Raw genomic sequence first — 27,883 nt, forward strand, 5'->3', positions numbered from 1 at the left:
CTGTCACAAGTGCATGCAAAACTCACAGTTACCGACCTGGTTTCGCCCTTGTTGGGGCTTCATCAGGGCAACGCAGTGAGGCTTTCCATACACTTGTAACTCTGTGAACCTTTCGGTTTTTTTTATATCAGTCACTATGCGACCTTCATATCATCAGTGGAGAACCGCCAGCAAGGTGTCCCATACAGCTGCTGCTGCACCTTGCTGGGAGCGATAAGCACCGCCTGCCACACGGTAACGTTATCTCTGGTATCCACTCATCATATGGAGTCGACCTGGTTGCGGTTGGGAGTTACTAATAATGGTATCTGTAATCTGGTTCTCCAACCTAGAGCGGACAGCATGACGTCATCGCCATGCATGTCTGCATTGCCTGCAAAGCTCCAGAGGAACCATCTAGCAGTGCGTCATTACAGATTATAAATTCAGATACTGTCACAAGTGCATGCAAAACTCACAGTCGCTGATGTCCCAGCAAGGTGCAGCAGCAGCTGTATGGGACACCTTGCTGGCGGTTCTCCACTGATGATATGAAGGTCGCATAGTGACTGATATAAAAAAACCGAAAGGTTCACAGAGTTACAAGTGTATGGAAAGCCTCACTGCGTTGCCCTGATGAAGCCCCAACAAGGGCGAAACCAGGTCGGTAACTGTGAGTTTTGCATGCACTTGTGACAGTATCTGAATTTATAATCCGTAATGACGCACTGCTAGATGGTTCCTCTGGAGCTTTGCAGGCAATGCAGACATGCATGGCGATGACGTCATGCTGTCCGCTCATTAGGTTGGAGAACCAGATTACAGATACCATATATATATATCTATATTATAATAGCCGTAGATGATTCTGTCTGTCTGTCTGTCTGTCTATCTGTTGGGTGTCTGTCCGGGGTGTGGCTTACTCGGTTTGCAGAGTAGCTCCACCCTTAGCTCCACCCATTCTGGGAGTGGCTATAAACAAATATCCACCATTTTATTAACTCGCATAGCTTTGAGTCCTGTTTTGTAGGCCCGTGGTGTCTTGCTCTCCCCCAGTTTTATTTCAAATCAAATTCGATAAATCATTTCATTTTTCACAGTCGCTAACATAGTTTTAGACTCGGTTGAAAAAAAACGGGAAGAAAATCCGATGAAAGTTGCCGTTTATAGAACGAAATGAATTCTCAAAGGCCTGTAACTTCAAGGCCATTGAGTCTCTCTCACGCCTTTATCTCCAATCTAACTCACCATATGATTTCATTTTTATCGATGGTTTTACTTTTAGACTCGGTGTCAGCAATAATTGAGAACAATCCACACACGCGGGAAAATGCAGAGATATATTTTTTAAAATCGCGTCATGGTGTATCATACACCGCCCAACATGACACCACCGGCAATGTGTCGATATATATTAAAAATTCGCTTTTGCTTTTCCGTTATGATATATTACTATTTCGTTTGATGATAGTCGTCACAAAAACGTCAACAATGATGCCGACATATATTTCTTCGTTTTTATTTCATTCAACATATTAGCCGGAAGTAAAATATGTTTCAGGAAATTACCGAGAGATATTTCTTCGTTTTTTTTATTAGTTATGTGCGCATACACTTTAAATAGGTTTATTTGAAATCTTTAATTTTCCACAAACATTCCACACACGCGGGAAAATGCAGAGATATATTTTTTAAAATCGCGTCATGGTGTATCATACACCGCCCAACATGACACCGACGGCAATGTGTCGATATCTATTTTAAATTCGATATATCATTTCATTTTTCACAGTCGCTAACATAGTTTTAGACTCGGTTGAAAAAAAACGAGAAGAAAATCCGATGAAAGTTGCCGTTTATAGAACGAAATGAATTCTCAAATGCCTGTAACTTCAAGGCCATTGAGTCTCTCTCACGCCTTTATCTCCAATCTAACTCACCATATGATTTCATTTTTATCGATGGTTTTAGAGTCGGTGTCAGCAATAATTGAGAACATTCCACACACGCGGGAAAATGCAGATATATTTTTTAAAATCGCGTCATGGTGTATCATACACCGCCTAACATGACACCGACGGCAACGTGTCGATACATATTAAAAATTCGATATATCATTTCATTTTTCACAGTCGCTAACATAGTTTTCGACTCGGTTGAAAAAAAACGGGAAGGAAATCCAATGAAAGTTGCCGTTTATAGAACGAAATGAATTCTCAAACGCCTGTAACTTCAACTTCAAGGCCATTGAGTCTCTCTCACGCCTTTATCTCCAATCTAACTCACCATATGATTTCATTTTTATCGATGGTTTTGGACTCGGTGTCAGCAATAATTGAGAACATTCCACACACGCGGGAAAATGCAGAGATATATTTTTAAAAATCGCGTCATGGTGTATCATACACCGCCCAACATGACACCGACGGCAACGTGTCGATATATATTAAAAATTCGCTTTTGCTTTTCCGTTAAGATATATTACTTTTTCGTTTGATGACAGTCGTCACAAAAACGTCAACAATGATGCCGACATATATTTCTTCGTTTTTATTTAATTCAACATTATTAGCCGGAAGTAAAATATGTTTCAGGAAATTACCGAGAGATATTTCTTCGTTTTTTAAAATTAGTTATGTGCGAATACACTTTAAATAGGTTTATTTGAAATCTTTAATTTTCCACAATATAATTTACTTGCCATTTATCATTTGATGATTACGAGACAAATTCCTCTTGAGGATCGTGACAATTCATGCGCTGCGTGGAAACTTCTATTTCCAAAATGAATGAGACGATCGATGAAGAACGCAGACTTGAACAGGATGCAGCAAGAAAACGAATGAGACGGGCGAACGAGTCCATCGACGAACGTCAATGCAAACTTGCGGGGTCACCCGTGGGAATCCCACGGGCATGGATGTGTGTGACATTTCGACATATTGAGTTAGATGCTGCACATTCATTTTTACAAAATGGTTACTGGCAAGTCATCAGATCCAGAAATGGTGTAAAAACCACCGTTTAGAGGCCATTTTTCCCCGCAAAGCGGGGGTTGGCCTTTTCGGGGACCGTGGTAGTTGTTGTTTTTTTGTCCCCTTTTTGAAGCAATGTTTTACGGCCGGATGCCCTTCCTGACGCCAACCCTTTTTGCCGCCTTCAACGACAAACAGGGAATTACCAGTGAACTGGTACTCAATTAGCCGACCTCGGAAGGATGACAGGCTGAGTCAACCCCCCTGGCATTAATTCGGCGATCGACCGAGATTCGAACCCAGGATCCTAAGCCGGCACCCTAGCCGCTAGCCCAACACCAGAAATGGTGTCATGAACACAATTTATTTACGCACAAGCACAAAAGCTAGACGGGCCGATTTCCGATTCCGACGGGCCGACGGGCGAGACGGGCCGATTTCCGATTCCGACGGGCCGATTTGGAGCAAGAAAAAGAACGAGACGGGAGAAAAAGGAGAGAAACGAGACGGGGAAAGCCGATTGGAGAGGCGAGTGAGGCGCGATTGGAGAGGAGTGTGAGGCGCGATTGGAGAGGAGTGTGAGGCACGATTGGAGAGGAGTGTGAGGCGTGATTGGAGAGGAGTGTGAGGCACGATTGGAGAGGAGTGATTGGAGGGGAGTGTGAGGCACGATTGGAGAGGAGTGTGAGGCACGATTGGAGAGGAGTGTGAGGCGCGATTGGAGAGGCGTGTGAAGGATTGCAGAGGAGAGGAGTGTGAGGGATTGGAGAGGTGAGGGATTGGAAAGGAGAGGGATGTGAGGGTTTGGAGAGGAGAGGAGTGCTAGGTGGAGAGAGGAGAGTGTCAGGTGGAGACAGGAGAGTGTCAGGTGGAGACAGGAGAGTGTCAGGTGGAGAGGAGTGAGGGGTCACATATTATGTGAAATAACTAAATTCACACCATTTCTGGATCTGATGACTTGCCAGTAACCATTTTGTAAAAATGAATGTGCAGCATATAACTCAATATGTCGAAATGTCACACACATCCATGCCCGTGGGATTCCCACGGGTGACCCCGCTAGTATATATATATATCTATATATATATATACAGTCACGTGAAAAAGTAAGTACACCCCATGTAAAGTTTTGACTTTTTCAACATATTTCAACATACAGCTATTTGATCTTCATTTCAGCAATATTGATAGATAAAGGTGATATAATATAATAAATATCATGAAACATTTACATTTTGTAGTCCATTGTATAATTTAAATAAACAGAAATGCAAATTTCGCATGTGGAAAAAGTAAGTACACCCTTGGCTCTAATAGGTGGTATTGGTGCCCCCTTTGGCAGAAACAACCTCAAGTAGGCGTTTCTTATAACTGTCTACCAGTCTCTGACATCGACTCGGAAATTTTTTTGCCCACTCCTCCATGCAGAATTCTTTCAGCTGTGCGATGTTTGAGGGGTTTCTTGCATGCACAGCTAGTTTCAAATCCCCCCACAACATCTCTATGGGATATAGATCCGGGTTTTGACTTGGCCATTCCCGAACCCTCCAATTCTTTCTTTTCAGCCATTCCTTGGTGGATGTACTGGTATGTTTAGGGTCGTCATGTTGCAAGGTCCACCTTCAGTTGAGCTTCAACTTTCTGACAGATGGCCTCACATTATCCTCAAGCACCCTCTGGTACAATGAAGAATTCATAGTGGATTCTATGATGGTGAGCTGCCCAGGCCCTGATGCAGCAAAGCTGCCCCAAACCATAATATTTCCACCACCATGCTTTACAGTTGGTATCAGGTTCTTGTGGTCAAATGCTGTCTTTGGTTTTCACCAAACATGTCTTCTGGTACTGTGGCCAAATAGCTCTACCTTTGACTCATCTGTCCAGAGCACATTGTTCCCGAAGTGCTGGTCTTTGCCGAAGTGTTCATTGGCAAACTTTAGTCTTGCCTGATATTCTTTCTGGACAGGAAAGGTTTCCTCCTGGCACACCTCCCATGTAGATCAAATTTGTGCAGCCTCTTTCTAATGGTAGACTCGTGCACTTTGACATCAACAGTGGCAAGAGCTACCTGTAGGTCCCGGGATGACATTCTGGGGTTCTTAGAGACTTCTTTCAGCATCTTGCGGTCTGCTCTCGGGCTGAACTTGCTGGGGCGGCCTGGCCTGAACAAGTTGGCAGTTGTTTGGAATCTTCTCCACTTGTAGATGATCTTCCGGACAGTCGAATGATTGATTTCAAATTGTTTGGAGATCTTTTTAAATCCCTTCCCAGACTCGTAGGCATATATAACCTTCTTTCTGAAGGCCTCAGAGAGCTCTTTTGATCTCGGCATGGTGATGCCGCACACTTCAACAACAAAGAGCAAACCAAACTAAATGTCAGAGGTTTAATTAAGACAGGTTCCTCCAAGATCCTCTCTAACGATGTTCTATTCATTTGCACCTGAGCTGGTGCACCTGATTCTAATTTTAGGTATTTGAAGTAGTGATAAATGTAGGGGTGTACTTACTTTTCCCCCATGCGAAATTTGCATTTATGTTTATTTAAATTATACAATGGACTACAAAATGTAAATGTTTCATGATATGATTTTTTTCATATCAATATTTTTCATGATTACATTATATCACCTTTATCTATCAATATTGCTGAAATGAGGATCAAATAGCTGTATGTTGAAATATGTTGAAAAAGTCAAAACTTTACATGGGGTGTACTTACTTTTTCACGTGACTGTATATATGCATATACACATATATACATATATACATATATCTATATATATAAAACACAGTTTGTGTGTGTAAAGTATATAGCCTACAGGGTGTTTCAAAGAGGACACTCCATTTTTGTTTGGTTATAATCTTTGAACTGTGTGATGTCGGCTGGAAAAAATGGGAACATGGTGAACATCAGAGTTGGGAGTTTATGGCATATTGCTCGCATCATCCTTCCCCTCCAGTTACAGTCATGGCGTCGTGCAGTGAAGCACAACGTGTTTTTATCCTCGAGCGTTATTACAAGACCGAAAGTGTTTTTCAGACACAGCAAGATTTTTTGTGAACAATTCACCTGCAGACGTTCACCATACAGGTCTCGGATTATGAGTTTGATCAATAAATTTGAAAGTGCAGGTGATGCGAACGATAATGTGAATTATCGGCAGAAGAGAAATCAGTTGGCAAGGAAGAAAATTCCGCTCGTGGTCAGGTTGCGCTTCTTCGCAGCCCTCACAGATCCATCAATCGTTTATCGCAGACTCTGTCTTTACCTGCATCATCGACATACAGAATCGTACAACAAGACGTGAAACTTTTTCCTTACAAGACTCAATTGTAGCAAACATTAAGCGTTAATGATAACGATTGTCGGCTGGATTTTTGGTGGTCGGTTGATACGCTTTGTCGATGGTGATCGGACTTTGTCGATGGTGAAACTGGAGCGAATTTGATTCACGGATGGAAGACATTTCCATCTGAACGGTTAGGTTAATAAACAAAATATGTGAGTTGGGGTTACTGAAATTACTCACGAGATGAAGGTAACACCTTTGCGTCCTTTACGCTGCACCGTGTCACTTCCCTCTCCCCACCCCTCTCTTAATATTCCCATCAACGAAGCGACCCTGCATTTCCCGGCGATGCCAGGTACCATTGCTAGTTAATAATAATAAAAGACAATGTGTGTCAGTCCGCCAGTTAGTGTCTGTGTCTCTTCCATAACTCCAAAACCGTGAGACATAGCAGCCCCAAACTTTGCATGTATACTAAGGGAATTCCAAAGGAGTGCATGATACATATATAAGAGGGAGTTGTGTGTTGTGGTGTGTGTGTCAGTGTGAAGCCGTTTATTTGATTTATATACAATTCCACATCCACACCCCTTGTTTTGCAAACGTGCTAGGGGTACCTGGTCAAGGGAACAAAAATAAATCCTCCCTTAAATAAATCCACAAGGGTGGGGAGCCGATTTGTGATTTCCACCTGTATGGCCGAGAAAACCACATGAAATTTTGCATGTATGCTGGCAGCACCCAGGGTAAGGTCATGGGCATCCCCCATTCCCTTCCCCGCAAGGCAATTTTATGTATGGATGTATGTTTGTACATCTGTCAAAATCAAGAAACTGACATCAAACAAGAAAATGAGCCTATTTGGCCCATCACTGTTGTGGTGCGCTCTCAAGTTCATTTTTGCTGCAGCTTTAAACATAAATCATCTTGATGGTTTACTGAAGGCAAAATAACTCCATCTTGATCGAATGACCCAATATATTTATACACACACGTCATGCATGGAGCTTAAGCTACCGAACAGGGCCACGCAATGGATGAATTGTACACAAACATGATGTTTGTACAAAATGATTAAGTTACAACAGCTACTGGGCTATTGATCAAACGATTATCTCGTTATTTTCTATGAAAAATGATTATGGTGACTTTATGATCGAGCGGAAGCAATGAATGGACTCATTTTGCCTTGCAACACTTCACCAGATGAGACCACATTGCTCCCCTGTCTGTATCCTGGTCACGTGTCATGTGTGCAGCTAAAAGATGGCATTTCCGGCTCAGAGAGGAATCATTTTTCTTTACATGATTGAGACTCAGGGAAAAGCGAGGTGGTGGAGGTTAAAATGGCAACACACTGAGTGGGGGCAGCAGGGTAACAGTTGGGAATGAACGCACACGTGAGCATTGGGCTAGGGTTAGGGTTAACTGGGAATGGGTATGACATCAGATTGTGATGCACCACCTCTGAAAGGAGGGAGAAAAGCGAAACAGAGGACTTGAGGTGTGCAGTCAACCTGGATTTTTACAGTTTAATGAGGAGGTTACTGGAGGAACAAAAACATGCTGGAGAATCTGGGGGAGGGTCGGAGAGCTGAGAATGGTAAAAGACGCCATTTAACGTCAATCATCATCATCATCGATGTACCATAAGCCTCCTCTTTACAGAGCGTCATTGTTACCGAGGTATTATATTATTTAGGGTTATGATGGGTGGTTTCTTGTTACCATCCCAGGAAACTCCGATTGACGGATTTTAACGCCGATTGACGGATTTTAACGCCGATTGACGGATTTTAACATCGATTGACGGATTTTAACGTCGATTGACGGAGTTTAACGTCGATTGACGGATTTTAACGTCGATTGACGGATTTTAACGTCGGATTTTATACGGATTTTAACGCCAATTGACGGATTTTAACGTCGATTGACGGATTTTAACGCCGATTGACGGATTTTAACGTCGATTGACGGATTTTAACGTCGATTGATGGATTTTAACGCCGATTGACGGATTTTAACGCCGATTGACGGATTTTAACTCCGATTGACGGATTTTAACGTCGATTGACGGATTTTAACGTCGATTGACGGATTTTAACGCCGATTGACGGATTTTAACGCCGATTGACGGATTTTAACGCCGATTGACGGATTTTAACGCCGATTGACGGATTTTAACGCCGATTGACGGATTTTAACGCCGATTGACGGATTTTAACGCCGATTGACGGATTTTAACGTCGGATTTTATACGGATTTTAACGCCAATTGACGGATTTTAACGCCGATTGACGGATTTTAACGTCGATTGACGGATTTTAACGCCGATTGACGGATTTTAACGTCGATTGACGGATTTTAACGTCGATTGACGGATTTTAACGCCGATTGACGGATTTTAACGCCGATTGACGGATTTTAACTCTGATTGACGGATTTTAACGTCGATTGACGGATTTTAACGTCGATTGACGGATTTTAACGCCGATTGACGGATTTTAACGCCGATTGACGGATTTTAACGCCGATTGACGGATTTTAACGTCGATTGACGGATTTTAACGTCGATTGACGGAGTTTAACGTCGATTGACGGATTTTAACGTCGATTGACGGATTTTAACGTCGGATTTTATACGGATTTTAACGCCAATTGACGGATTTTAACGTCGATTGACGGATTTTAACGTCGATTGACGGATTTTAACGCCGATTGACGGATTTTAACGCCGATTGACGGATTTTAACGTCGATTGACGGATTTTAACGTCGATTGACGGATTTTAACGTCGATTGATGGAGTTTAACGTCGATTGACGGATTTTAACGTCGATTGACGGATTTTAACGTCGGATTTTATATGGATTTTAACGCCAATTGACGGATTTTAACGCCGATTGACGGATTTTAACGTCGATTGACGGATTTTAACGTCGATTGACGGATTTTAACGCCGATTGACGGATTTTAACGCCGATTGACGGATTTTAACTCTGATTGACGGATTTTAACGTCGATTGACGGATTTTAACGTCGATTGACGGATTTTAACACCGATTGACGGATTTTAACGCCGATTGACGGATTTTAACGCCGATTGACGGATTTTAACGTCGATTGACGGATTTTAACGTCGATTGACGGAGTTTAACGTCGATTGACGGATTTTAACGTCGATTGACGGATTTTAACGTCGGATTTAATACGGATTTTAACGCCAATTGACGGATTTTAACGTCGATTGACGGATTTTAACGTCGATTGACGGATTTTAACGCCGATTGACGGATTTTAACGCCGATTGACGGATTTTAACGTCGATTGACGGATTTTAACGTCGATTGACGGATTTTAACGTCGATTGATGGAGTTTAACGTCGATTGACGGATTTTAACGTCGATTGACGGATTTTAACGTCGGATTTTATATGGATTTTAACGCCAATTGACGGATTTTAACGCCGATTGACGGATTTTAACGCCGATTGACGGATTTTAACGTCGATTGACGGAGTTTAACGTCGATTGACGGATTTTAACGTCGATTGACGGATTTTAACGTCGGATTTTATACGGATTTTAACGCCAATTGACGGATTTTAACGCCGATTGACGGATTTTAACGTCGATTGACGGATTTTAACGCCGATTGACGGATTTTAACGTCGATTGACGGAGTTTAACGTCGATTGACGGATTTTAACGTCGATTGACGGAGTTTAACGTCGATTGACGGATTTTAACGTCGATTGACGGATTTTAACGTCGGATTTTATACGGATTTTAACGCCAATTGACGTATTTTAACGCCGATTGACGGATTTTAACGTCGATTGACGGATTTTAACGTCGATTGACGGATTTTAACGTCGATTGACGGAGTTTAACGTCGATTGACGGATTTTACCGTCGGATTTTATACGGATTTTAACGCCAATTGACGGATTTTAACGCCGATTGACGGATTTTAACGCCGATTGACGGATTTTAACGCCGATTGACGGATTTTAACGCCGATTGACGGATTTTAACGTCGATTGACGGATTTTAACGTCGATTGACGGATTTTAACGTCGATTGACGGAGTTTAACGTCGATTGACGGATTTTAACGTCGATTGACGGATTTTAACGTCGGATTTTATACGGATTTTAACGCCAATTGACGGATTTTAACGTCGATTGACGGATTTTAACGTCGATTGACGGATTTTAACGCCGATTGACGGATTTTAACGCCGATTGACGGATTTTAACGTCGATTGACGGATTTTAACGTCGATTGACGGATTTTAACGCCGATTGACGGATTTTAACGTCGATTGACGGAGTTTAACGTCGATTGACGGATTTTAACGTCGATTGACGGATTTTAACGTCGGATTTTATACGGATTTTAACGCCGATTGACGGATTTTAACGCCGATTGACGGATTTTAATGTCGATTGACGGATTTTAACGCCGATTGACGGATTTTAACGTCGATTGACGGATTTTAACGTCGATTGACGGATTTTAACGCCGATTGACGGATTTTAACGCCGATTGACGGATTTTAACTCCGATTGACGGATTTTAACGTCGATTGACGGATTTTAACGTCGATTGACGGATTTTAACGCCGATTGACGGATTTTAACGCCGATTGACGGATTTTAACGCCGATTGACGGATTTTAACGTCGATTGACGGATTTTAACGTCGATTGACGGAGTTTAACGTCGATTGACGGATTTTAACGTCGATTGACGGATTTTAACGTCGATTGACGGAGTTTAACGTCGATTGACGGATTTTAACGTCGATTGACGGATTTTAACGTCGGATTTTATACGGATTTTAACGCCAATTGACGGATTTTAACGTCGATTGACGGATTTTAACGTCGATTGACGGATTTTAACGCCGATTGACGGATTTTAACGCCGATTGACAGATTTTAACGTCGATTGACGGATTTTAACGTCGATTGACGGATTTTAACGCCGATTGACGGATTTTAACGCCGATTGATGGATTTTAACGCCGATTGACGGATTTTAACGTAGATTGACGGATTTTAACGCCGATTGACGGATTTTAACGCCGATTGACGGATTTTAACGCCGATTGATGGATTTTAACGTCGATCGACGGATTTTAACGTCGATTGACGGATTTTAACGTCGATTGACGGATTTTAACGTCAGATTTTATACGGATTTTAACGCCAATTGACGGATTTTAACGTCGATTGACGGATTTTAACGTCGATTGACGGATTTTAACGCCGATTGACGGATTTTAACGTAGATTGACGGATTTTAACGCCGATTGACGGATTTTAACGCCGATTGACGGATTTTAACGCCGATTGTCGGATTTTAACGTCGATCGATGGATTTTAACGTCGATTGACGGATTTTAACGTCGATTGACGGATTTTAACATAGATTGACGGATTTTAACGCCGATTGACGGATTTTAACGCCGATTGACGGATTTTAACGTCGATCGACGGATTTTAACATCGATTGACGGATTTTAACGTCGATTGACGGATTTTAACGTCGATTGACGGATTTTAACATCGATTGATGGATTTTAATGCATATGGACGATATGCAAAGCATTTATCACCAATGGACGGGATTTAACCGCCTTAATATCAATATATGGTATTTATTGGCTGATAGACTACATTTCATGTGACATTTCCACGTGTACATTGTAGATTGTATCGATCAATCCGGAATTAATTCACAATTTCCTCCTGGACATATACAATACATGGACATATATATATATATAAGACAATGCACGGCCATATATATATATATATATCCTTGCATTGTTACGCTCCATACAAATGAACTGTGCATATGAGGGCTATTCGAAATGTTAAACCAACGAGGTACTCACAAAGGTCAAAGACGTGCCAAATGCCTTTTGATGTTTGCAGAATCAAGTATCAACATTATCATCATCATCTTAATGATAAATGTACCATATTCTTTATGGAGCATTAGTGTGGTTGAAGCTTCTTGGGAAAAGTTATGCTGAATGGTTTGGTTTGTGTGGAGAGGTTTGCCATTGCCTTCCCAGAAGTAAGGATAGGAATTAGTAGCTAGTTCAGGATGCTGGTGAGAACTCCCCGACTCTTCTTGAAATACACCATAGGATCTTTAACATCCACCAACCAATAGAGAGACGTCCAGTCCAGCGAATGCTAAACCAATAGATTCCACATTCCTGCGCCACCTTCAGGCAAACGCCAGGCATGGACAGCCGGTTCGTGAATGACTTGGGCAAAAAAACTTCCTGTAGCTGAATGTTTCTAGACACGGTCAATGGCGAAACTACAAATGGCGAATCTGCGAATGTCACGGGTGGAAAGCCTCACGCCATTTCCTCATTCTGCTTTAAACTCAATCTCTCTATATTTTCCTTCCAAACAGCATCATTCCAATCACAAATGTATACTATAGCATTAATATATAACAAAATACAATGTTAAAAACACTCGTGATGTCAACAAATATAGACTAGTTTAGTTTTAACGTTTAAAGGTAAGAATGAATACATACCGCCACACACACACACCCATACATACAGGTATTCCTCCATTTACGTCCAGGATGTGTTCCTGGAAAGCAGGATGTAAATTGAAAAGGCGTAAAATGAATGTGGTTTTTCCCATTAATTTAAATGTATATATTAAAGGTTTTATATAACGTTAAAAGGCGTTAAACCGAATATCGCAGGCATAAATTGAAAAGTGTTCCTTAATTCTTCCATGGCATTAAACCGAAAATGCATAAAATGAATGGGTGTAAATAGAGGAATGCCGGGATGAATGAATGATCGTTTTAAGGCCATTTTTCCCTGCTAGAGCGGGGGTTAGCCTTGCGGGCCCCATGACAATCATGGTTCCCTGTTTGAGGCAATGTTTTTATGGCCGGATGCCCTTCCTGACGCCAACCCTTGGTCGCCTCTTACGATGCGCAGGGATACGGTGTACCGATTCTAAATCGGGGTACACACCGTGATCATTCATCCCAGCAAGCTGGTACTCAATTTGCCGACCGCAGAAGGATGACAGGCTGAATCAACCCCCCTGGCGTTAATTCAGCGATCGACCGGGATTCGAACCCAGGATCCTAGAATCCCAAACCGGCACCCTAACTGCTAAGCCAACACCAGGTGTGTGTGTGTGTGTATGTATATGTATGTATATATATACAGACTTGGCATTTAATATGGAATATTTTTTTGTGGGGGTGAACTTACTTTTCAAGATGTCTTCGAACCAAAAGTTCATTGGAATTATGTTGAAATTATTCTAGATTTTGTTAATGTGACCTTTAAAAGAAACAAAAACCACATTTGACATTTAGAAGCAAATAAATTGATCCTTGAAAGTGATGTAAACTGATATTGAACTCAATTCACGGACAATACTGTGTTAAACTTCTAGTACATGGTGTTGTGTTATTGTAGTGCAAAATTTGCTACACTAGTGGAACCAATGTTTTTTGGAATCCTTATACTCTAGGCAACAAGACCTGAGTTGGTTCCATTTTTTTCAATGGCGTCTTTGGCGGCCATTTTGACTTTCAAAATGGCCGTCATTTTTTGCAATTTTGTATGTATCTTTTCACATAAAACACTTTGATTAACCATTTTTCTGGCATTTTTGTCATTCCTTGTACAGAAAATCCACCAGAACACTTATATCCAGTTAACAGACGTTTTTTGAGAAATATCTTTGGCTAACAACTTGTTTTGAGCATAATCTAGTGGGTTGTAGCTGAAGAAGTATATGCACAAATTTTCTAGAGACGCCAAGTACAGGAAGAAATCTGGCTGCTTCAGTGAACGTGTGAAGTTAATCAGCGCCAACACTTGCCTCATGTACATTCGTGCCCATTGATACATTGGGAATTTACTGTGGCTCCTGTCAAAATCACTCAGCTGCTTTTCCAAGTTTAGATGTTCAATCTCCATTAGAAGTTGGTGATGGGCTTCCTGAATGCCTACCTCTTTCTTGTTTGCTTCTATCAAGTTATCCATACAGGCAGATAGAGCTTCTACAACTGCAGGCTTCTCTTTCAGAAATTCTGAAAGCCAGAGATCAAAGAATACCTCTAATGTGAGCTCATGAGCTTGAACAGCACGATTGTGGTGATTCCCATTGAGTATCTGATTTACTGTCACAGTGCTGTACAGATCCTTGCTCCAAGCTTCATCAAGCCCGCTGTGCTCAACAGTCCTCCCAAGGCACCTTAGTGCACACAAGACAGTGTGGGAACCACCAGGGCATACCATCCATTTCCCAGCATATTGGTCATGAAGATATTCTAACTTTAGGGCCCTCTTGTAAAGATCCATGTCAAATGTAACGAAGATCTTTCCAGTGTTTTCTGGACACACAACACTATTGAGGTACGAAAGCTTCTCAAGAACTGTCACCAGTGTTGTCCACTCATGAGCTGGTGCCTTAATGATAGGCATTGTGTGATCTTGATCAAGGTTGGGTGTCTTGTTCTCTTCTGGAGTGCACACACGAGAATTGTATGCTGACCAAACTGGTATACCGTCTGATGTCTCTTCATGGTGCCTCTGTGAATACCGTGAAAGTAGCCATGCAAAGACTTGCTGTGTTGCATTAACAACTTTATCTTGATACTGACCAAGTTGAAAGTTTTCATAGCATGGACTTCTACTTGGCTTGGGGTTAGGGACGAAGACGCCATTGAAAAAAATGGAACTAACTCAGGTCTTGTTGCCAAGGGTATATAGATGCAAAAAAACATTGGTTCCACTAGTGTAGCAAATTTTGCACTTACATATAATAATTCTACATAACACCATGTACTATTCTGTACGTTTTCCAGAAGTATCTCTTTATTTTGCACGTTAGCCAAATTTTTTTTTAACAAAAACAAAAGTTTTCTAGAGACGCCAAGTACAGGAAGACAGTAAAATTCAGTACTTCGTGTAACCCCCACGAGCATTCAGGAGAGCACGTACACATCAAGGCATGCTGTTCACGAGATTTGCCAAGGTTTGGACAGGAATCGCTTGCCATGCAGTGACAATAGCCTGCTGCAATTCACGCACAGAGGTCGGCTGCTGGTCCAAGTGGTCGATTTGACGCGTTAATTCTGCCCACAAGTTCTCTATCGGATTCATATCCAGGGACATGGCAGGCCACTCCATATGCTCTACACCACGGTCAGCAAGAAAGTGTTGGATCATGCGAGCACGATGAGGCCGTGCATTATCATCTTGGAACACAAAGTTTCCTCGAAAGGCTGCACGAGCAAATGGAAGCAATGTTTCTTCCAGAATGGCCCTGTACTTGAACTGGTTCAGGTTTCCATTCAGAACAACCAGGTCAGTGTTGCCCCCTGCATGAAAAGCAGCCCAAACGGTCACCCCACCACCTCCAGCTTGGACTCTTGGCACTATACAATCTTTGTTGTAGGCTTCATGCACTTGTCTGCGCACTCGGATGCGGCCATCTTGACAATAGACCAGAAATCTAGACTCCTCACTGAAGATCACGTGATTCCAGTGTCCTGGCTGCCATTGACGGTGCTCTCTGGCCCACTGCAATCGGTGCTGGTGGTGTTGTCTGGTCAGGCGTGGCTTTCTCAGGGGACGCCTGGCACGATAGCCTGCTTGAACCAGTCGTTGGTCGACTAGCCTTCTGGATACAGGCACATTTGTCAGTTGCTGCCACTCAGCCCTAAGCCGATTAGCTGACTTGGTACGGCCATTGCGGACTAACCGGTGCAGCTGGCGATCATCCCTCCTTGTGGTTCTGCTGGGACGTCCTGGCCTCGGTATTGGAGTAGGGACACCCCTCTGAGCATTTCGTTTCAGGATCTTTGACACCTGACCTTGAGTGATGCCATACTGCCGAGCAATAGCACGCTGTTTCATGCCGGAATTTCGTAAAGCCACCACTCCATGACAAACAGCATTGTCGAGTTGACGGACCATCTCCAGAGGAAGCGGCAATAACTTTTGTAGACGTGCAGCAGTTGTTTTCCACTAATACAGAACCCAACAACCCTTATATACCTGACTGTGAAGCCAATCATCAAATGTACCTGTCCGTACATTTTGTCACGCCACCTGTGATATAATCCTGTTGTTGACTTCTTGCTGCGACAATCAGTGACATGGTTCTTTTAACAAATAAATCACGAAAGTGTAAAAGAAACTCACCAGATTGATATACTGAGTTAAGAAAGTAAACCCGTCAAGAAAAAAAAAAAGTCCATATTAAATGCCAAGTCTGTATGTATGTATATATATATATATATATATATATATATATATATATATATATAAATGCCTCCGAGCATATTTATATATATATTACACATGCACAAGAAAAAACATTTGCAGTACTTATTTGGTGAATAGATAAGGGTATATAGAACTTTAAAAAAAAACATTGGTGTGTCTTGGACTATCGTAAGGGCGGGCGTCTTTGGTAGAAAATTTGAATGAAATTCGTGATTGCCATGAGCTTTGAGGTTGTGTTCATGTTTTATCTTCAACTTTCTGTGAGGTAAAGTTTTTTTTACTTTAAAATTTTTCATGTCAAATCCGAATTAGACATTATACATTTCCAGTCCAAAAATAGACGTTGGTACAGCTTCCGAATCTCGCCGTGTGCCACTGAAGGTCACAGAGCATGTGACGTCAGGGGTGGCATGTATATATCTGCACACGCGTCATCTGTTTGGACAGGTGCAAACACAGCCGTGGACACCCGTGTGCCTCTCAGCCAAAGCTTCAGGAGAGAGGGAGAGTGAGAGAGGGAGAGGGAGAGGGAGAGGGTGAGGGAGAGAGAGAGGGAGAGGGAGAGGGAGAGGGAGGGAGAGAGAGAGAGAGAGAGAGAGAGAGAGAGTCATAGAGAGAGAGTCATAGAGAGAGAGTCAGAGAGAGAGAGTCAGAGAGGGAGACTGCCTCTTGTTTTCCCCTCTTGTTTTCAGACACAATGAAATGAAGCTAATATGGTTATGGAGTGTCCAACTGTTCAAGATCTATGAACTCGGCTTGTTGAAAGGTCAGAAAGGAACGTCGAAGAGCATTTAAAGCGTTACAATGGCTTGAGTCGAAATGTGAATAGACACCAATAAATACTCTAATGTACCATAGATTGATGTATAAATCTATAGGGGATTTAGCCATCTCAAAGAATTAATAATCTAAACATTATGTGCAGGTTTGTATGCAGGCAATGACCACGATTTGGATTTAACCAAATTGCATATGCAGAGATATTCATAGATAAGTATAGTATGTCCATAAACCTCTTCCCTGCACTATTTCTTTTTCTTTGACCTCAATACAATACACGACACATACACAGACACCTCCGTACCAGATCCTGCAATAATTTGTTCTTACTCAAAACTCGCATGTCATACTCCATGAATACAATGACATTTTATGATTCTCAGTCTTTGGAACACTACTAACGGAGCAGTGAAAGCCCAACCGTCCGTGAACAAATTCAAATCTTCCCACAATAACTTTCTCATATCCCACCCAATATGTAGGTGTTATAGCCCCCTGGTGTTGGGCTAACCCTGGTGTTGGGTTAGCGGCTAGGGTGCCGGCTTAGGATTCCTAAGGATCCTGGGTTCGAAATCCCGGTCGATCGCTGAATTAACGCCAGGGGGGTTGACTCAGCCTGTCATCCTTCCGAGGTCGGCTAATTGAGTACCAGTTCACTGGTAATTCCCTGCTTGTAGCAAAAGGCGACAAACAGGGTTGGCGGCAGGAAGGTGCATCCGGCAGTAAAACATTGCTTCAAAATGGGGACCAAAAAACAACAACAACAACCACGGTCCCCGAAAAAGGCCAACCCCCGCTTTGCGGGGAAAAATGGCCTCTAAAGGTGTTTTTTTTTTTTTTTTAATAGCATAAAATATCTCCCTGATGATGTTTAAACAATTCTCATACATCAGTATTTTCTCCATTTTTTGTGTGTGCTTTTGCTCTGAATAATCTTTCTCAGTCATTTTCTCATTTAGTTCTTGTCTGGTGTTTGTATACACGAGTACACCCGCTCACTATGGGAGCGGCAAGAAGGGTCATGTTATTAACCCAACATTTGTGGGTTACATAGAGTACAGTAGATCTTCGCTCAGTTCTGTGAGTAAACCTTACTTCACGGACGTCGGGATTCCTCCAAATTTCTTCATTTAGTGTTATAAAGAGCATTAGCGACTGTTTAAAAAGCTAAGCATACGTGTTTGTGGTGTACAGTGTAATAGGTTTACTTCCTGGAGAGGCCGTTGCTCCCACGGAAACGCCATTATAACTATAAGCTATTTATACACGTTATCACTGCAGGAAAAACACCTTGGGGAAGTGGGACATTATTAGTATTACTATTGTTTTGTAATAACATTAACAATATGCGATTATCATTAATTTTGTTATTAAAATCGTCTTTGGAAAAACGCCATGATAAATCTTCTTCTTTGGAAAAACGCCACGATAAAGCTAATTTAACATTGATATACACCTCAACATGCAACCTCATTGACGGCAATGGCGGGGAAATCCCGCTCGGGGGAGAAAACCCCCTTGGGCAGGTGGGAAAATGAATGCACTACAACCTTCATTATGTAACCCATTGTCATCCTGTCAAGTTTGGTTGAGATTAGATAAGTAATGACGGAATGTGTTGGCGTCAAAAAATCATCAGACAGACAGACACGAAATGGCGTATTTTAGTATGATAGTCGAGGCTTGTGGAAGAGCTAGTACACTGAATGGATGAGGACATAACAGACAAAAATAGGAAGCAAAATATGCAAAAAGAACAGCAGAGATGCACACAAAAGGAACATTAGAGAGAGGGGGGAAAACACCAATGGCAGGGTTGAAGGTGAAGATGGAGGGAGTCTTGCAAACAATGGCTGTAGGGAGGAATGAAGGTCAGGGAGGATGCATGGGGTGGACAAGATGGATACAGAAGGAAACTCTCAGGAGGGAAAAATGGAAATTTGGAAAGAGGAGGGATTGAGGTGGGGTTGGGGAGGAGGAGTTAACAAGGGTAGAAAAGATCATGGTTTAAGACTGGGGACAATCTGAGATGGTGGTGAACAGCTATCTTGGGAACGTGGAGGGAAGGATGAGATTGAAGAGAATGTGAAAGTTGATTCCACAGGTGGGGGAAAGAGGAGCGAATGAGTGCAGGTGAGCAGTGATCTTGGATTTAGGTAATTTCCCAAGAAGGGGGTTGATGGTGAACGTGTGTGCCCTGCAAAAACCTGGGGGAGGGGAGACAAAGCACGGAATGAGCAGAGGGTGCAAGTCCAGAAAGGAGGCAGTAGAAGACAGACACCACCGATCTGTCTGTGAAGGCGAAGTGATAGGCCCGCTAGTTTGTTGTTTAAGGCATTTCACCACAAGCTATAGATTTTTGGACATACCCCAATACTCTAGGTGTGTCACACATATGTGAATTATTATTTATTTTTATTTACCCTTATACAGAGTGTAGAAAATTTAACGGATAATTAATTAATTAATTAATTCAGTAAACAGCTAACTTGTGTGCAGTGTATAAGTTAACCCAAACAAACAGTCTACTAATATTAACTCTTATATATTACTTGAGTGAACACGTCGTTAACATTTTTTTTAACTTCAGATGTTGATGTGGTTTGGAGAACAACTTATCTTCAAGGTCAAGGGTTGGAATTTGATTCATTCTTTAATGTTTTGGTGTAGCCATTGGTTACACGAGTACACGATTATAATGCAAAGAAGTTTATCATTTTGAGTCTCCATTTCCTAAAGTGATGTGTCGATGTAAAGTGTTTAATGTTTAACGCTTTCATTACAAACAAGTACAATATATTTCGTTAAATACTCCAATAGGCTTAACATTTGTAGTATTTTGTTTGGGTGCATCAGTACACAAAATACCATGTACTGTTTATTTGTGGTCTTGGACAATGTTTAAACGGTTCATCTTCCACGACGTTTAAACGATCTACCTTGAATGATGTTTCGATGGTTTATTTCGCTCGATGTTTAGACAGTTCATCTACCACGATGTTTAGACGGTTTATCTCGCTTGGCATTAACAGTTTATCTCCCTCGAGTTTTAGGTGGTTTATCTCACTCGACATTTGGACGGTTTATCTCCCTCGAGTTTTAGATGGTTTATCTCGCTCGACGTTTGGACTGTTTATCTCGCTCGACGTTTGGACGGTTTATCTCGCTTGACTCTCGCTCAACGTTTGGATGGTTTATATCGCTCAACGTTTGGACGTTTTATCTCCCTCGAGTTTTAAATGGTTTATCTTGCTCGACGTTTGGACGGTTTATCTCACTCGACTTTGAGATGGTTTGTGTCGCTCAACATTTAGACGGTTTATCTCCCTCGAGTTTTAAATGGTTTATCTCGCTTGATGTTTGAAGGTTTTATCTCCCTCGAGTTTTAGATGACTTTTCTCGCTCGACGTTTGGACGGTTTATCTCACTCAACGGTTGGACGGTTTATCTCACTCAACATTTGGACGGGTTATCTCACTCAACGTTTGGACGGTTTATCTCACTCAACGTTTGGACGGTTTATCTCACTCAACGTTTGGACGGGTTATCTCACTCAACGTTTGGACGGTTTATCTCACTCAACGTTTGGACGGTTTATCTCACTCAACATTTGGACGGGTTATCTCACTCAACGTTTGGACGGTTTATCTCACTCAACGTTTGGACGGTTTATCTCACTCAACGTTTGGACGGGTTATCTCACTCAACGTTTGGACGGTTTATCTCACTCAACGTTTGGACGGTTTATCTCACTCAACATTTGGACGGGTTATCTCACTCAACGTTTGGACGGTTTATCTCACTCAACGTTTGGACGGTTTATCTCACTCAACATTTGGACGGGTTATCTCACTCAACGTTTGGACGGTTTATCTCACTCAACATTTGGAAGGTTTATCTCACTCGACATTTGGACGGTTTATGTCACATAATGTTTGGACAGTTTATCTCCCTTGACTTTGAGATGGTTTGTCTCGCTCGACATTTGGACGGTTTATGTCACATAATGTTTGGACAGTTTATCTCCCTTGACTTTGAGATGGTTTGTCTCGCTCGACATTTGGACGGTTTATCTCGCTCAACATTTGGACGGGTTATCTCACTCAACGTTTGGACGGTTTATCTCACTCAACATTTGGAAGGTTTATCTCACTCGACATTTGGACGGTTTATGTCACATAATGTTTGGACAGTTTATCTCCCTTGACTTTGAGATGGTTTGTCTCGCTCGACATTTGGACGGTTTATCTCGCTCAACATTTGGACGGTTTATCTCGCTCAACGTTTGGACGGTTTATCTCACTCAACATTTGGACGGTTTATCTCACTCAACGTTTGGACGGTTTATCTCACTCAACATTTGGACGGTTTATCTCACTCAACGTTTGGACGGTTTATCTCACTCAACGTTTGGATGGTTTATCTCACTCAACATTTGGACGGGTTATCTCACTCAACATTTGGACGGTTTATCTCACTCAACGTTTGGACGGTTTATCTCACTCAACATTTGGAAGGTTTATCTCACTCGACATTTGGACGGTTTATGTCACATAATGTTTGGACAGTTTATCTCCCCCTGACTTTGAGATGGTTTGTCTCGCTCGACATTTGGACGGTTTATCTCGCTCAACATTTGGACGGTTTATCTCGCTCAACGTTTGGACGGTTTATCTCGCTCAACATTTGGACGGTTTATCTCGCTCAACGTTCGGACGGTTTATCTCTATCGATGTTTGGACGGTTTATCTCTATCGATGTTTGGACGGTTTATCTTGCTTGATGTTAAGACTGAGCTTTAATCGTTAAACGAGTAAAGTGCACACATTATATGAACAACAGCAATATGAGGCGATTATATATGGGGGGGGGGGGGGGGTTCATGTCGGCGTGAACATATATAATTTCACATGTAATCCTGGAAGGATATTTTATGATTTGTTAATAAAAGTGCATTGATGGTTTATTTTAAGGCAAGCATACTTTAGGATATTAAGAATGAAAACAGAATAACATGAGTAATATGGAAAGACGTATGGAGGATGTTCAAGACGTCTTCAAACAAGATACTCAAAATAGTCTCAGAAACCTTAAAACAGTACGAGTTTATATAAATAAAATACAAATATATATATATATATTACCAAGTATTACTTGTATTTGAGTAATAAAACAAACCTTCAGCATTTATTGGCCTATACAGTGGTACATTTTTGGTAGAACATTTTGAAGGCCCATTGTATATAGATAAGTAATGTTAACATACATTGAGCGTTAACAGCATTTATCACGTGTGAAATGATTGATGGTAGAAAGCTCGGCTTGGCGTAAGAGAACACAGACAAAGCTTGGTTATATAAGGACATAATTATAATTAACACAAATACAGCTTCATTATAAAATTTATGATTGTAAGTAACACAGATGAACCTGGTTATAAAATATAATTATAATGAACACAGATAAAGCTTCATTATAATAAGATATAACTATAATGAACAAAGACAAAGCTTGGTTATAAGATATATTTATAATAGCTGTAAATAAACCTTGGTTAAAAATACAATTATAATAAATGTAAATAAATATTGGTTATAATAAGATATAATTATAATGAACACATAAACTTGGCTGCAATAAGATGCAATTATAATGAATACAGATAAAGCTTGGTTATAATCACATGTAATAATGAACACACATAAAGGTTGGCTATATTAAGTTATAATTATAATGGATACAGATAAAGCTTGGTTATAATCACATGTAATAATGAACAGACATAAAGGTTGGCTATATTAAGTTATAATTATAATGGATACAGATAAACCTGGCTATAATAAGATACAATTATAATGAACACGAGCCTCGATTCTGTATACAAAAACAAAAAAACAAAAAATACAGATAAACCTGGTTATAACAAGATGTAACTATAATTAACAAAGACAAAGCTTAGTTATAAGATATAATTATAATAAATGTAAATAAAACTTGGTTATAAGATATAATTACAATAAATGTAAATAAAGCTTGGTTATAAGATATAATTACAATAAATGTAAATAAAGGTTGGTTATAATAATATATAATTCTAATAAATGTAAATAAAGCTTGGTTATAATAATATATAATTCTAATAAATGTAAATAAAGCTTGGTTATAATAATATATAATTCTAATAAATGTAAATAAAGCTTGGTTATAATAATATATAATTCTAATAAATGTAAATAAAGCTTGGTTATAATAATATATAATTCTAATAATTGTAAATAAAGCTTAGCTATAATAATATATAATTATAATAAATGTAAATAAAGCTTGGTTATAATAATATATAATTCTAATAAATGTAAATAAAGCTTGGTTATAATAATATATAATTCTAATAATTGTAAATAAAGCTTGGTTATAATAATATATAATTCTAATAAATGCAAATAAAGCTTGATTATAATAATATATAATTCTGATAATTGTAAATAAAGCTTAGCTATAATAATATATAATTATAATGAATGTAAATAAAGCTTGGTTACAAGATATAATTATAATAAATGTAAATAAAGCTTGGTTATAATAATATATATAACCACCTTTAGAGGCCATTTTTCCCCGCAAAGCGGGGGTTGGCCTTTTTCGGGAGCCGTGGTTGTTGTTGTTTTTCGGTCCCCTTTTTGAAGCAATGTTTTGCGGCCGGATGCCCTTCCTGACGCCAACCCTTTTTGCCGCCTTTAACGACAAACAGGGAATTACCAGTGAGCTGGTACTCAATTAGCCGACCTCGGAAGGATGACAGGCTGAGTCAACCCCCCTGGCATTAATTCAGCGATTGACCGGGATTACGAACCCAGGATCCTAGGATCCTAAGCCGGCACCCTAGCTGCTAGCCCAACACCAGGGTTAGGTTATAATAATATTTAATTCTAATAATTGTAAATAAAGCTTAGCTATAATAATATATAATTATAATAAATGTAAATAAAGCTTGGTTATAATAATATGTAATTATATAATAAATGTAAATAAAGCTTGGTTATAATAATATATAATTATAATAAATGTAAATAAAGCTTGGTTATAATAATATATAATTCTAATAAATGTAAATAAAGCTTGGTTATAATAATATATAATTATAATAAATGTAAATAAAGCTTGGTTATAATAATATATAATTCTAATAAATGTAAATAAAGCTTGGTTATAATAATATATAATTATAATAAATGTAAATAAAGCTTGGTTATAATAATATATAATTCTAATAATTGTAAATAAAGCTTGGTTATAATAATATATAATTCTAATAATTGTAAATAAAGCTTGGTTATAAGATATAATTATAATAAATGTAAATAAAGCTTGGTTATAATAATATATAATTCTAATAATTGTAAATAAAGCTTGGTTATAATAATATATAATTCTAATAATTGTAAATAAAGCTTGGTTATAATAATATATAATTCTAATAAATGTAAATAAAGCTTGGTTATAATAAGATATAATTATAATAAATGTAAATAAAGCTTGGTTATAACATATTATTATAAATAAATGTAAATAAAGCTCAGCTATAATAAGATATAATTACAATGAACACAGCCAAAGCTAGGTTATAATAAGATGTAATTATAATGAACACAAATAAACCTGGTAACAACAACAACGATTTCTCTATTGGAATACAATTTCGGTTACGACGTAGAAATACCAGGTATAAACCATACTAGTCAATCAAGTGTGACGAATATCGTCCTGTGGTTACATGATAAAGGTATCACACACAACACGAGGTTTGTAGTCCATTTCGTAATAATTACTATCAATGACATTCATATGTACAAGTTCCCGATAATGCGGATAATATGCACATGATTGTACACCTTATTACAGGTTAGCCCCATCTACGCAGAATATAAGACTGCAAAAGGGGTGTGTACATGTTATAGGTAAAAGATCGTGTTCCACATAGACCCAGGTCTATTATCACTTGAATCCCCCACCCAGGTATAAAATCCAGGTAAACATACGTATACATGCTATCCTTATAAGATCGTGTTCCACATAGACCCAGGTCTATTATCACTTGAATCCCCCACCGAGGTATAAAATCCAGGTAAACATGCGTATACATGCTATCTTTCTAAGATCGTGTTCCACATAGACCCAGGTGTATCATCGTTTGAACCCCACATCCAGGTATAAAACCCAGGTAAACAGATGCGTATACATGCTATCCTTCTAAGATCGTGTTTCACATAGACCCAGGTGGATCATCAATTGAACCCCCACCCAGGTATAAAACCCAGGTAAACAGATGCGTATACATGCTATCCTTGTAAGATCGTGTTCCACATAGACCCAGGTGTATCATCTTTTGAACCCCCCACCCAGGTATAAAACCCAGGTAAACAGATGCGCATACATGCTATCCTTGTAAGATCGTGTTCCACATAGACCCAGGTGTATCATCGTTTGAATCCCCCATCCAGGTATAAAACCCAGGTAAACAGATGCGTATACATGCTATCCTTGTAAGATCGTGTTTCACATAGACCCAGGTGTATCATCGTTTGAGCCCCCCACCCAGGTAAACAGATGCGTATACATGCTATCCTTGTAAGATTGTGTTCCACATAGACCCAGGTGTATCATCGTTTGAACCCCCCACCCAGGTAAACAGATGCGTATACATGCTATCCTTGTAAGATCGTGTTCCACATAGACCCAGGTGTTTCATCGTTTGAGCCCCCCACCCAGGTATAAAACCCAGGTAAACAGATGCGTTTACATGCTATCCTTGTAAGATCGTGTTCCACATCGACCCAGGTCTATCCTCGCTTCTCGAGACCATGTTCGATCGGTGCCGATGACGGGAGCATGAGAAACGCCCCCCCCCCCCCCTCCCCACGAGGTGAATTGTGGCACGTGGCCACGCGCGCCGTGCGGTGTCCCACCTGTCGTGCTAACGTCCGTGCGGCTTCCGACAGCGCGCACCTTCCCGGCATACCGACTCGGTACCGAGACCATGCTGGGAAGGTCCTCGCAAGGAGCTCCAGGCAAACTCGCACCCGTTCGAATCCATCCCGGGTTTTCCGTGACCTCGTGCACTTCTGGACGTGGAGCCGCCGCACGAGGGAACCCCCTGAGCGTGCCCACATCTTCTTCCTCGGAATCCTCTTTTCCCTTCCCCTCCATCTCCTTCCTCCGTGAGCCTTTTCTTAGCGCTGCATCCACCGTGAAGTCCAGGGGTCTCACGTCTAGTCCGTGGAGGATGTCGTGAATGGAGAAAGGAGTGAGAGTGACGGTCCGATCAGCCATCTCCTCTTTGACCCCGTGGAGCTCGGCCGATTCCAACCCGTGCCGTGGACCCTTGGAGCCGCTGAGCACCGCACGGTCGTCCCTTGCTCTTCTGCCCGCGATACGGGGCCCTGGGGTGACGGAGGTGGTTGAGAACAGGCACCGAGACCGAGTGAGGGATGGGGGGAAGGGTTAGGGGAGGAGGAGTCTAAATGTGACTGCAAGACGAGGGGCGGAGCCACTACATTAATGGGCGTGGTTTAGGGCTTCTTCTTGCCGTGATTGGTTGAACCGTAAGCGCGCTCAAAGGGAATGCCTTCGCTGGTGTTTTTTGGGGATGGTGAGATTTTTAGTGACTCGGGTAATGAATGTCATTCGGATTCTGCAAACTCCGCAGGCTTTTATTTTGCGCAGCCTTAATGGACCTAATGGCCTCGTCCTGCGATTATGTTCCTTGTATCTCACCTCCCTCCTTGTCACCGATCGACCAGCTCCTGCCGTGACCTATATGGGCGTTCACATCCGGACGTTGCGGTTGCGCCATTACATGTAATTGAAGTGGCGCACATCGTTGCTGTCACTTAGTCAGTGATGGCTGAATGTGGTGTTCTGTGAATGTCTGAACCTGCTCAAGGCGGTTTACAAACCTCTCTCTCTCTTTGTCTCTGTGTCTCTGTCTGTCTCTGTGTCTCTGTCTGTCTCTCTTTCCCTCCTCCGTTTCCATGAAATCTGTAGCGAAACCGACAACGCAACTTTCCCTTCAATTGTCACCACCAAGGTGTCACCTTTCTGTTGTTTTACCCTGAGTGGTTAAATATTTGCCAGGATGACCGAGCAAGACACATTCATGAAGTTGTGATGTAAAACTACAGAGTATTGTGCGTGATCGAATACACGCACCATGGTGTGACTGGTGTACTTTGCGCTGTGTGCAACATTCAATACACCGAACTCGGTTTTCATTCTGTTCAGGGTATGCTGAGCCATGACTGGCATTTCAATGAGTTGTTGTGACTTTTGAAAGTTCAATTATGGGTAATTATATGATACGGGCTACAGCAACAGGGCGCCATGCACAAACACAATGGTTTTCTGGTTTGGTACAGACATGTTTGCATCATTATATGAACGATGGAAAGGTTAAACACTCGTGCCCCTTCCCTTCGCATGAAGACCATCCAGCTATCACGCGACGACTGCCTTGCCATCGTGTGAAGACCACCCAGCTATCACGTGAAGAC

At 40.9% G+C, this 27,883-nt stretch overlaps 1 protein-coding gene across 1 annotated transcript in view; it reads right to left on the bottom strand.

Moving 5' to 3' along the window:
• The window catches only part of LOC137423729 (uncharacterized), a 64,216-nt gene extending 37,031 nt beyond the window's left edge, over positions 1-27,185 (bottom strand). The window contains exon 1 of the mRNA XM_068111185.2: positions 26,300-27,185. Coding sequence (XP_067967286.2) covers positions 26,300-26,663 — 364 coding nt within the window. The 5' untranslated portion in view covers positions 26,664-27,185. The remainder of the gene's footprint in view (positions 1-26,299) is intronic.
• Between the last annotated feature and the right edge of the window lie 698 nt (positions 27,186-27,883).

This window comes from Myxine glutinosa, chromosome 3 (assembly GCF_964187855.1).
Source record: "Myxine glutinosa chromosome 3, kmMyxGlut1.1, whole genome shotgun sequence".
NCBI lineage: Eukaryota > Metazoa > Chordata > Myxini > Myxiniformes > Myxinidae > Myxine > Myxine glutinosa.